General features: G+C 41.2%; 1 protein-coding gene across 7 annotated transcripts in view; it reads left to right on the top strand.

The window, feature by feature from the left end:
• Window positions 1–12,077, top strand: part of STAU2 (staufen double-stranded RNA binding protein 2) — a 228,320-nt gene that overhangs the window by 102,428 nt on the left and 113,815 nt on the right. For all 7 annotated transcript variants that reach the window (XM_079796393.1, XM_079796395.1, XM_079796399.1 and 4 more), the window contains one exon: window positions 11,105–11,412. In XM_079796393.1, coding sequence (XP_079652519.1) covers window positions 11,105–11,412 — 308 coding nt within the window. The remainder of the gene's footprint in view (window positions 1–11,104; window positions 11,413–12,077) is intronic.

Below are 12,077 nucleotides of genomic sequence, written 5' to 3'. Positions count from 1 at the left end.
TGCCTTGCCAATATTTTTCTTGTTTTCTTTGTTTGTGGTGGAATTTTCTTCCAAAGTTTGGTTTTATTTTTAATGTATTGGAATGGCCTTTTCGTTTATAGTCTTTTTTAGCATTTGTAATCTTAATAATGCCTCCCCCACTCTGAGATTATAAAAAATTCTTTTAAGTTGCCTTCTAGAACTTTTATAATTTTATTTTTTTTATCCTTCAATCTGTGATCCATCTGTGATTTATACTGGAAGTATGGATCCCGTTTTATTCCCACTGCATTTATTGAGACTTTACTGTTATCAGATACTAAGAATCCGTATATATTTGTTTTTTTTTCTGGACTTTTTCTCTTCTGTTTATCTATTTATTCATGCACCAACTTTAATCATTGTCTTTTAACATAAATCAATTTAAAGTTTTGTTTAAAACAGTTGAGGAAGTGCTTGGTCCCTGATCTTTTTGCCCTTACTACATAGAGTACAGGTAATTGAAAAGATGAAAGTCCCAGTGACACGGGAAATAAGAGGCGTGAGGGTAGTCAAAGCATCGACTAAGAGAAGGTGCTAGGAACTGTGTGGTTGGAGGCTAAGGGACCAGGAAGGCAGGGGCAAGTCTCCCTGAAACTTGTGTGTAGAATGGATGTAGCATTCATTCCTTAATTTATTAAGAAACTATTGATTGGCTGCATTGGACTATTTTGGTATTATTGGTGATTTTAAGTAGGCTTTTTAAAGTTGAAGCTGTTTCTTAAAAAGCTGGTCAATCTGAAACATGATTAACCATCACCCAGTAAAAAAAGGAGGGGAAACATAAAAAAAAAAATGGAACAAGTGTCATTTGAAAAAAAAAAAAATCAGTTGTTTTTTATTTAAAAAAACAAATCATATAGCACAGTGCCTGACATTGCCGGGGCTCAATATTTGAACAAATGAAAAAAATGCCATGTTTTCACTTCCACCCACTACCTTAATGGCCATAGATAGCATGGGCCTCTGGCTCTCAGCTCACTATTGCTGGATTTGATGCCATAATAGGTGTCATTATTGGTATTTCAACCTCCTAGAAGGTAGTGCATTCATTCTTAGTAGACATCTTGGCTTTGGGCTAGATCTGTATCTGAATTCATATCTCACACTGTTCTGCATCTCAGGTTGGCAGTCTTTGGGGAAGAAACAGGAAGATTACTTATCATTACTAAATAAGTGTGGTCTGTCTAAAAGACCGACCCTCGAAACATGATACGCATAGAAGAGGAAAAACAGACCCAAAGTCAGAAGTGTGAAAAGGTTGGAGAATGTCCAACCGCTCATTTATAAACTGGAGAATTGAGGCTCGGGTGATTTTACAACATGCCTGATCACACCACATGGGCTAGAGGTAGCGAATCTTCCGACTCCAAGGCCTGCATTTCCCCGGTAGACAACATACTTACTTGTGGATCGGTCACTTTACTGATAATTAAGAAAAAATGAATAATGTTTTGAAGAAAATTCCACCAAAATTAAGTATTTTCTTGATTGTTTTATAGATCACGCACCAGAATTATTTTTTAAGAACATTTCATAACATGGAAAATGTCCAAACGATTGTTTCAGATACCAGTTTGATATTTGGGTGGGTCATGTAAAAACACTAACATGGCTGAGCAAGCCTGTAAGATGTTTGTTTTAACAATGGAGCAGCCATCTGTATGACATGATTTTTTTCTTAAGACGTAAAAAAATTTAGTAATAGCTCATTTTAAAAAACACTCAACAGGCTTTTGGGGTGATGTTATTCAAGTGTATTGTTTTATTCCAGGCTTTCTGGTTTGTGTTAAGATGATTTATAGACTTTTAGAGCTGCAGGAGATTTTCAAGTTCCTCTTGTCTAATTCGTTTTACAGACGAGGAAAGCGGGTTAAGAGGCTACTGGCCACTGCAACTTGAATTGATAGCGCGATTCCAGTCTAGTACATTTGCCGCTCTGCTATTATGGTGGTCTTTTCTTCGTTACTTTTTGTGCTGAGACAATGTCAGCCTTTTTAAAATTTGCTGTTTTTTTAATGTAAAATTTTAGAGAACTTTTAGATTTATAACAAATTGAGAGGGAGATTCAGAGATTTCCCATATACCCCCTGACCCCTTACATTCCCCCTTTTTAGTTTAATTTTCAGAAGTTTCCTTCAAAATTTGCATGTTGATTTTTGTCCTCATTTAAATAGTGTCAGCGTATATTTCGCTTAAAAATTGAGCAGAACTAGGGACTCAAGGGCTGTGGCTGGAAGACCAGGTGGATATGAGCTGTGTTGGGAAGGAGAGGGGGCATCCCATGATATACCCTTCTCCATTGCATTTCAACAACAGGGCATTTGGAAGGGGGGTTCCTGAGAGCCAGTCAGCTTAGCAGCTGCATGTCGTGGAGAGGATGGTGGTCTATTCCTGTGCTGCAGGAGGGTGGCCATGGTGGCCCCGTGGGCACCTTCTTGGGTCGCATGTGCTGTCACCTGATAAAGGGCCTCAAGCTTCCCTGGGAAAGAGAGAGTCCTGGCCACGAGGCCCACACTGCTGTAAGGGCCTCCCTTGCTCTCAGGTGGCCAAAGGTCAAGCACCAGGCCATCCGTGGTCACAGCTGCAGATCTCCAGGAGCAGGCACTGCCATTGCGGCCCTGCTCATCCTCAGGGCCGCCCAGGACTAGTGCCATCGTCCTTGCCACCTCCCTGTCTCAGCACTGCCACGTTCTAGGGCCTCTGCCCCCCAGGGAGAGGTCCCAGCAGCTTAACAGTGCTTTCATGTACTTGGGTTTTGTTCGCTGTTTGTTAGGAAGGGGAGAGACAGAAACATCGATTACTTCCTGGATTAAACCCCAGGTGTGTGGAGCTGGCCGGACATGACACTTAGTTTTCTACTTGTTCTTTCCGGGGCCATTTAATGTCATGGTTACGTATCCAGGCTCTAGAGACAGACTGCCTGGAATCAAATTCTGGCATTGCTGCTTACTGTCCGTGCGACTTTGGCTCACTTTCGTGACTTCTCTGGGCTTTAGCTTTGCATCTCTCATGTAAAGAAATAAGAACATGCCCATTTTGTATGTTTGTTATGGGGATTAAATGAGATCATGCATGCAAAGTGTAGACTAGTCCCAAAGTTGTATGTTCAGTGTAGCCGTGTACCAGGGTGACAACTGATGGGAGTACGAAAGGCAAAATCAGGGATGGAAAATAGATGATGGGAGAATGGGTTCAGGACATCTTGAGATGAAGGGTGAATGTGATAAACGTTACAAGCCTGAGCCAAGGGAATACCTTTGAAGCCCATGAGCAAAACTGAGGTCAAAGCCAGCAGGAATGAAGGCACAGGCTTGCGGTGGTCACACGAGAATTTATCCTGCGTAATAATCAAATACATGGAATGAATATAACAGTGAAGTAGTATAGCGTTGCAGTAATTATTTAGGATAGTTAAAATCTGTTTTAACAGAAGTAGGGGAAAACAAGATGGGTTGCACACTGCTCCTAAAAGTATAAGTTGGTATCGTTTTTCAGGGGACCTAATGGCAAAACAAGTTAAAAGTCATTAAATATGCAAGCCCTAGATTACTCTCTGATTCTACTTTTAGTTCTTTACCTTATTGAAAGGCAACCTAAATCTACAACAGGAAGAACCTAAATGAATCGAGACCTAACCTTACGCTCTGTTACTGATATTCAGGTTGAAACTCATTCAGTAGTTGACTGCGGAATCCATGCGTATCTTTACACTCTTTTAATGACTGTTGTGTTAGTTGAGCTCTGTAGAAAGGAATCTTCTTTATTCATGAGGGAATATCAGCTCAGGCTTTACTGTAGGATATGGAGCTGGCGCTCTGCATGAGTTCCTGCACTGTGAGGTAATGCCTCCCTTGAGTGTGGAGAGAGCATGATTGTTGCTTTGTAATATTGCTATTGGCAAGCTCATTACTGCTGTACAATAATACTGCAGTAATGCTGTTAGTTTCTTGATTTCTTCAGTTGAGTATAGAATTTAGAGTCATAACATTTAAGTTATTCTTTCAATAAGATTTACATACTGTGTTTGTGCAGCTAGTGAAAAACAAAAATCAATACCATGGCATTTCACTGACCAAATTGGCAAATATTTTATAGCTTTATTGAGATATAATTGAAATATAATAAATGCACATTTCAGGTAAATTCTGACACTGCCACAGATTAAGGGCTCAGTCCCACAAGACTGCCCAGGTTCGGTATCAGTCATAGGTCTCACATTGCCACCTGTTCTTCTGACCAACCCACTATAAATCCCAGGGATTCTTACAAACCTCTCCCCCCCCCCCCCCAGGTTTGATAATTTGCTAGAATGGCTCACAGAACTCAGGAAGATACTTGAATTACTATCAGTTGGTTTATTAACCTATCTAATAAAAGAGTAATATGCAAATTGACCATACCTCCACTACACCACAAGTCACACCCACCAGCCACTCAGGAGCGAGTATGCAAATTAACCCAACCAAGATGGGTGCGGCCACGGAGCTGCAGCAAGCAGGAGGCTTGGGTTTCCCCGGCAATGGAGGAAGCCAAGCTTCCCTGCCGCCCTGGCTGGCCCAGGCCTACACTCAAGGATACAAAGTTTCAATTATAGAATATAAATAAATCCCAACAAAAATGGCTGTGGCCAGGGAGCAAGCAGGAGGCTTGGCTCCGCTCAAGGCCACAACGTTTCAATTATAGAAGATAAATAAACCCCAGATACCAGGGCCGCTGCTTGGGTTGCGGGGGGGCGTGGCTGGCCTGCAAACCATCACAGGCCCCTTGCACAGGCCGCTCCATGCCCCAAGGGAACCCCCACCCTGATCCAGGACACCCTTCAGGGCAAATGAGCTGGCCCCCACCCGTGCACCAGGCATCTATCCTATCTTAACCTTTTGCACTCGGATGTCGAGTGTGACTCGACACGGTTAGCATCGGTAGCAGCTCATATGTCGAATTGTATTGAATGTATCAATAATTTGAAATATAAAAAAATCCAAATAAATAAGTTTGTATGAAAAGAAACTCCAGTTTTTTATTCTACTGCCACACTTTGTAAAATCTGGGGTATTTAAAAAATTAAATCCCGAGTAGAATAAAGGAATCGAGAAAAAAGCAAGCGAGTGCAAAGGGTTAATAAAAGAGTAATATGCAAATTGACCATCACTCCAGCACACAAGGTGGCTGCCCCCATGTGGACACAAGATGGCCACGACAACATGGCCAGCAGGGGAGGGCAGATGGGAGGGACCAGGTCTGCAAGGGAGGGCAGTTGTGGGCGATCAGGCCAGCAGGGGAGGGCAGTTGGGAAGGACCAGGTCTGCAGGGGAGGGCAGTTAGGGGTGTCCAGGCTTGCAGGGGAGGGCAGTTAGGGGCAATCAGGCTGGCAGGGGAGCAGTTAGGCATCAATCAGGCTGTCAGGGGAGTGGTTAGGGGGTGATCAGGCTGGCAGGCAGAAGCGGTTAGGGGCAATCAGGAAGGCAGGCAGGCGAGCAGTTGGGAGCCAGCAGTCCTGGATTGTGAGAGGGATGTCCGACTGCCCGTTTAGGCCTGACCCTACCTGGATTGGGCCTAAATGGACAGTTGGACATCCCTTGAGGGGTCTCAGATTGGAGAGGGTGCAGGCTGGGCTGAGGGACACCCTCCCGCCCCGTGCACGAATTTCGTGCACCAGTCCTCAAGTTAAGGATATAAAATGAACAGCCAGATGGAGAGATTCTGCAAAGGGCCAGATCTGGAGAAGTCAGGAGCATAGAAACATCTGTTCCTGTGTTGTTGGGGTACACTGTCCTCCCAGCACGTGGATGTGTTAGAAAGGTAGGAACTTTCCAGACCCCATCATTCAGGGGTGTTTATGGAAGTTCCATTACACAGGCATGACTGATGAAATCATTGGCCTTTGGCACTTGCCTCCAGGCCCTATCACCTCCCCAGAGGCCAGGGGGTGGGGCTGAAGGTACCTTTGTTCCTATTTCGATTTGGATATTATTATTAAAAAGTTTTTGCCACTTATCTACAGTAACAGAGAACAGTGACAAAAAAAAAATCCAATACCGAAAAATTGGGGAAAAGGCACTTTCATATGTTAATAGGGAAATGTGAAATTGGTACAAATATTTTTGGAGTTGTTCCAATTTGGAGTAATTTATTAGTGTCAAAAACCCTAAAATACATATTCTTTGAACTAGCAATTCTGCTTCTAACTTAACAAAATGAATTTTTGTGTGAACAAGGACTTAATTACAAACTGTTCATCACTGTTTATAATTGCAAAAAAACAGAGACAAATGAGATGTCCAACAAAATGGAATTATTTAAGAAAACAATTCATATGATGAAATATTTTACTTTAAAAATTAGTACTAGAAGTATATTGTTTTGTAAACAACAACAGGATCGTATGGTACTTCTATGTTTTAACTTGTTTTTTCGAGTTAACAAAAATGCATAAAAAATACAGCATATCTCAGAACAAAATATTAAAAGTTATTTCCTCGGGCTAGGGAAATTTCTTTTATTTTTTCTAGTGCATATGTTTCCTTTAAAACTTTTTTATTGAACTTTATTCCTGATTATAAAACTAACAAGGCATAATCTAAATCCATAAAATAGGATTGATATATTAGTTTAAGGCATATAAATGAAAGAAATAACAACTCATATATTTTAATGTCATCAAGATAAAGCCCCATGGAGCTTGGCCCCTGCCTCCCCCCATTCCCAGCTCCCTCTTCATGCTCTACTGGTAAGGAACTGCCTGAGGTTTCCTGGGATACACACTCTGCCATCCCTGCTGTTGCCGGATGAAGTGAAGGCCTCATCCCAACAAGGCCTTAAGCTTCCTGAGAAGGATGGAGCACCTTATTGGCACCTGGAGAAAGGGATTGGTTGTATTTTTATAGGCCAATAACAAACTACGAGAAAGGGAATTTAAGAAAAAAATTCCATTTACAATTGCATCAATAGGAATAAAACACCTTAGAATAAATTTAACTGAGGATGTAAAGAAACCCGTACTTGAAAACCATAATACATTGAAAAGAGAAATTGAAGAAGATACAAATAAATGGAAGCATATACTGTGCTCATGAATAGGAAGAATTAGCATTGTTAAAATGTCTATACTACCCAAAGCAAGCTACATATTTAATGTAATCCCTATCAAAATTCCAATGGCATTTTTCACAGAACTAGAACAAATAATCCTAAAATGTATATGGAACCACAGAAACCCCTGAATATCAAAAGCAATCTTGAGAAAGAAGAAAAAAAATTGGAAATATCATGTTACCTGATATCAGACTATACTATAAGGCTATACTAATCAAAGCAGTATGGTACTGGCATAAGAAGAGACATATAGATCAATGGAACTGAATAAACAACCCAGAAATAAACCAGTGACTATATGGTGTGTAATTTATGACAGAGGAGGCAAGACTATACAATAGGGTAAAGATAGTCTCTTCAGTAAATGGTGCTGGGTAAACTGGACAGATACATGCAAAAGAATGAAAGTGAATCACTTTCTTACACCATATACAAGAATAAACTCAAAATGGATTAAAGATGTAAATATAAGACCCAAAGCCATAAAACTCTTAGAAGAAAACATAGGCAGTAAACTCTCTGACATCACTCCTAGTAATATTTTTTGGATTTGTCTCATTGGGCAAAGGAAACAAAAGAAAAAAATAAACAAATGGCACTACATCGAACTATAGAGTTTTTGCAAAGCGAAACTATCAACAAAACAAAAAGACAACCTAGTGAATGGGAGAAGATGTTTGCCAATGATACATCTGATAAGGGGTTGGTATCCAAAATATATAAGGAATTCCTACAACTTAACACAGAAAAACCAAACAACCCAATTAAAAAAGGCAGAGGACGTGAATAGACATTTCTCCAAAGAGGACATAGAGATGCCAACAGACATATCAAACATCACTAATCATCAGGGAAATGCAAATTAAACCACAATGAGCTAGTACCTCACAGTTGTCAGCATTGCTATCATCAGTAAATTGGCAAACAAGTGCTAATGAGGCTGTGGAAAAAAGGGAACCCTTGTGCACTGTTGATGGGGTTGTAAATTGATGCATCCAGTATGGAAAACAGTATGGAGTTCTTCAAATAATTAAAGATAGACCCAACAGTTCCACTTCTGGGTATTTATTTGAAGAAACCCAAAATACTAATTTGAAAAGACATGCATCCTTATATTCATTGCAGCATTATTTACAACTGGAGGCCCGGTGCACGAAATTTGTGCACGGGTTGGGAGGGTGGGGTGGGTGGGTGGTGGTAGTGTCCCTCAGCCCAGCCTGCATCCTCTTGCAATCTGGGACCTCTCGGGGGATGGGATGTTGGGCCTAAATGGGCAGTCGGACATCCCTCTCGTCATCCAGGACTCTGCATGCACCAGTGGCCATACTTTTCATACAGGTGAAAGGCATCTTGCTGTTGTATGGGCAGCTACATTTTGCCCCAATTATGAAAAGTAGTACATAACATGATCCTTCTGAGGCGGTAGTACCATTTTCCCCATCTTATGGGTGGAAAAACTGAAGCAGAGAGAAGTTAAGTAATTGGCTTTGTCACACAGTTATAAGTGTCAGAATAAAGGCTGACCACAAAATGTGCCAGCCAGAGTCCATGCATGTAATCCCTGCATCATCTTATTTTTTCAATGTTAAAGTAGCCTTGCCAGGTTTTAATTTTTAAGTCTATGAGACTATTCCCAATATATAGGGTGGGGAATGGAATTTATGACCAATGGAATTTATGACCAATGGAATATTTCTTGGTCATAAAAAAGAATGAAATCTTACCTTTTGAGATAGCATGGATGGACCTAGAGGGTATTATGTTAATTTAAATAAGACAGGGAAAGACAAATACCATATGATTTCACTTTGTGGAATCTAAAAAATAAACCAGAAATAAATGCATAGATACAGAGAACACTTTGATGGTTGCCAAAGGGGAGGTGGATTGGGGGATGGGTGAAAAAGGGGAAGGAATTAAGATATACAAATTACCAGGTATAAAAATAGTCACAGGGACATAAACTCTATCATGGGGAATATAGTCAATAATATTGTAATAACTATGTATGGTGTCAGATGGGTACTAGACTTATCGGGGTGATCGCTTTGTAAGTTATATAATGTCTAATCACTGTGTTGTACACCTAAAACTATAGTTGTATGACAACTATAATTATGATAAATAAAAAATTATTGGGAAAAAAATCAATATTGAGGTCTTGAATCAGAAGGTTAATAGCGGGAGAGGGAAGGGCAAGCACGAGGGAATCAAGCGGTATCTCTCAGAGAACACATTCTCCAAAAATGGTGATTTATCCATAATTTTGAAAGATAATGTGATTTGCGAGTTGTTATCTGACCCAGAGACATTAGAACAAGTCGTGTGAAATGTGGTTTGAAACATCTCCGAGACAAATGGTAGTCAAAGGAAAGTGCTTTTTTTTTTATGCATCTACAACCCCACCACCTGTTAGCATAGCCCATGCTCTCTCCTTTGTCTATCACAGCCTATCCATGACCTGGCTTGAACTATGATGAGCTTAAGGATGAAGGGGCAAATTCTAGAATGGATGTGGTAACTGCTTGTTTGTGGGTAAATCAAAGATGGTTGCCAGGAGTCTAGGTTGGGCAACTGAGCAGATAGATGGTGATATCATGATGAGATAACCAAGATAGGAGACAGTGCCCATTGGGGGAAGAAGATCCAGTCTCTTTTTGACATGTTCATGAGCTAGAGTTGTCTGTGAAGAGGAGAGCACCAGTAGGCCGTTGGATATCGGAGATAGTACCTCAGCTTTGGAGTGACCCAGTCTTCATTTTACCTGCTGTATCTCAGTTGCTGTGTAGATTAGGGTGTTTGTGTCTCTTTTATGAGCTCATAAAATATTAAATTGCAGGGCGGAGACACTGCATATTCCTAATCTGACCTCCCATCCATTGCATGTCCACACATCATTTATCCTTGTTCTGCCACAGCTTCCCTTCCATATACACGTTTCACTGAAATCATTTTGTTGGATCTTTTATTTATTTACTAGAGGCCCGGTGCACAAAATTTGTGCATGTTGGGGGGTCCTCAGACTGGCCTGCACCCTCTCCAATCTGGGACCCCCTCGGGGGATGTCAGACTGCCAGTTTTGGCCCGTTCCCTGCAGACCAGGTGGAGGAACTCCACCGGTGCACGAATCTGTGCACCGGGCCAGTTTTGGCCTGATCCCTGCAGGCCAGCCTGAGGGACCCCACTGGTGCATGAATCTGAGATTCATCAGTCTGTTGCATGTTTCCATGCCTGTGTGTTGAGCGTCTGCTCCCTGGTGGTCAGTGCGCATCATAGCTACCGGTCAAATGGTCGAATGGTTGAATGATTGCTTAGGCTTTTATATGTATAGATTATTATTTTTTATTGATTTCAGAGAGGAAGGGAGAGGGAGAGAGAGATAGAAACATCAATGATGAGAGAGAATTATTGATCGGCTGCCTCGTGCACACCCCCTACTGGGGATCCAGCCTGCAACCTAGGCATGTACCCTTGACTGAAATCAAACCCGGGACCTTTCAGTCCGCAGGCCAGTGCTCTATCCACTGAACCAAACCAGCCAGGGCTAGATCTTTTTCTTAAATAAAATATTTTTTTTTTTTATTGATTTTTAGAGGAAGGGAAAGGAAAAGAGAGAGAAACATTGGTGTGAGATGTTTCCTCCTGCATGCCCCCTACTGGGAATTGAGCACACAACCTGGGCATGTGCCTTGACTGGGAATTGAACCAGCAACCTTTTAGTGCATGGACCGACGCTCAACCAACTGAGCCACGCTGGCCAGGGCTGTTGGATCTTTTTAAACTAATGATTTTAGGAATATTGAAACATACATTATTTACCTCTAAATGGAGACTGCACTTGCCTCTGCAAATATGAGGAAGATGCTTGATGGACAGTGTTTCTTATTTCATCACCACACCAATGGAAATCATTGAGTTAATAATGCTGTAACATGTTTCTATTTCCATTATTTGTAAGTGTAATAACAATGTTCATTCATTTTATTTATAGCTCCAAAAGGAATTCTTCATTTGTCTCCTGATGTTTATCAAGAGATGGAAGCCAGCCGCCACAAAGTAATCTCTGGCAATACCCTAGGCTATTTGTCACCCAAAGATATGAACCAACCCTCCAGCTCTTTCTTCAGTATATCTCCCACCTCGAATAGTTCAGCCACAATTGCCAGGGAACTCCTTATGAATGGAACATCTCCTACGGCGGAAGCCATAGGGTTAAAAGGAAGTTCTCCTACTCCCCCTTGTTCTGCAGTACAACCTTCAAAACAGCTGGAATATTTAGCAAGGATTCAAGGCTTCCAGGTATGAATTAAAAGCAAAAACAAAACCAAGAAAACAAAACAACTCATTAGCTCCAAATCCTCCATCTCTGTCCATCAGAAAGCTCATTTTTTGCCTGCTAGTGTGACCCATATGCCACTTACATTGTAAAGTACTAGGCACACAAACGGCAGAGAAAGGAGGGCCATGTGCACGTGCCTCATTGTCTTTTATTTTCATTCTCCCTAGTGATTCTTTTGCTGCCTGGCTCTCCTCCATTTTTCTTCTTCCTCTTCCTTCTTTTATTTTTTTTTAAACTCCCCCCATCCCCCCACCCCCAATGCTCTATTCTGTATTTTGGTGGGTCTTGATTGGGTGGGTACAGCTAACTCCACTCTGTCTTCCACAAACAAAATTTCTGCCTTCATATATTTGGCAGTAGTATTGAGCTCTAAGTTCTCCCTCCTTTTACATAAGGTTGAGTTCTTCTAATGATGCTTTTACGCTCATTGAAGTTTTGAATTCTATTGCCAGTAATAATTCAGTTATATCATTATAAGATACAGCATCCTAGAGGTCTGTTATCTAAGGGATTCATGAAACATGGTATTAGAACAATAATGAAATGCTTTCTAGTTGTTTGGGGCATAACACCACATATTTGTTTTACTGGATCATGTTTTGAACCGTGTGGGGGTGGCACCTAC

Source organism: Cnephaeus nilssonii, assembly GCF_951640355.1.
Source record: "Cnephaeus nilssonii genome assembly, chromosome: 18".
Lineage (NCBI taxonomy): Eukaryota > Metazoa > Chordata > Mammalia > Chiroptera > Vespertilionidae > Cnephaeus > Cnephaeus nilssonii.
Note: the sequence above shows the minus strand (reverse complement) of the source record. Positions and strands in the feature narration are given on the sequence as shown.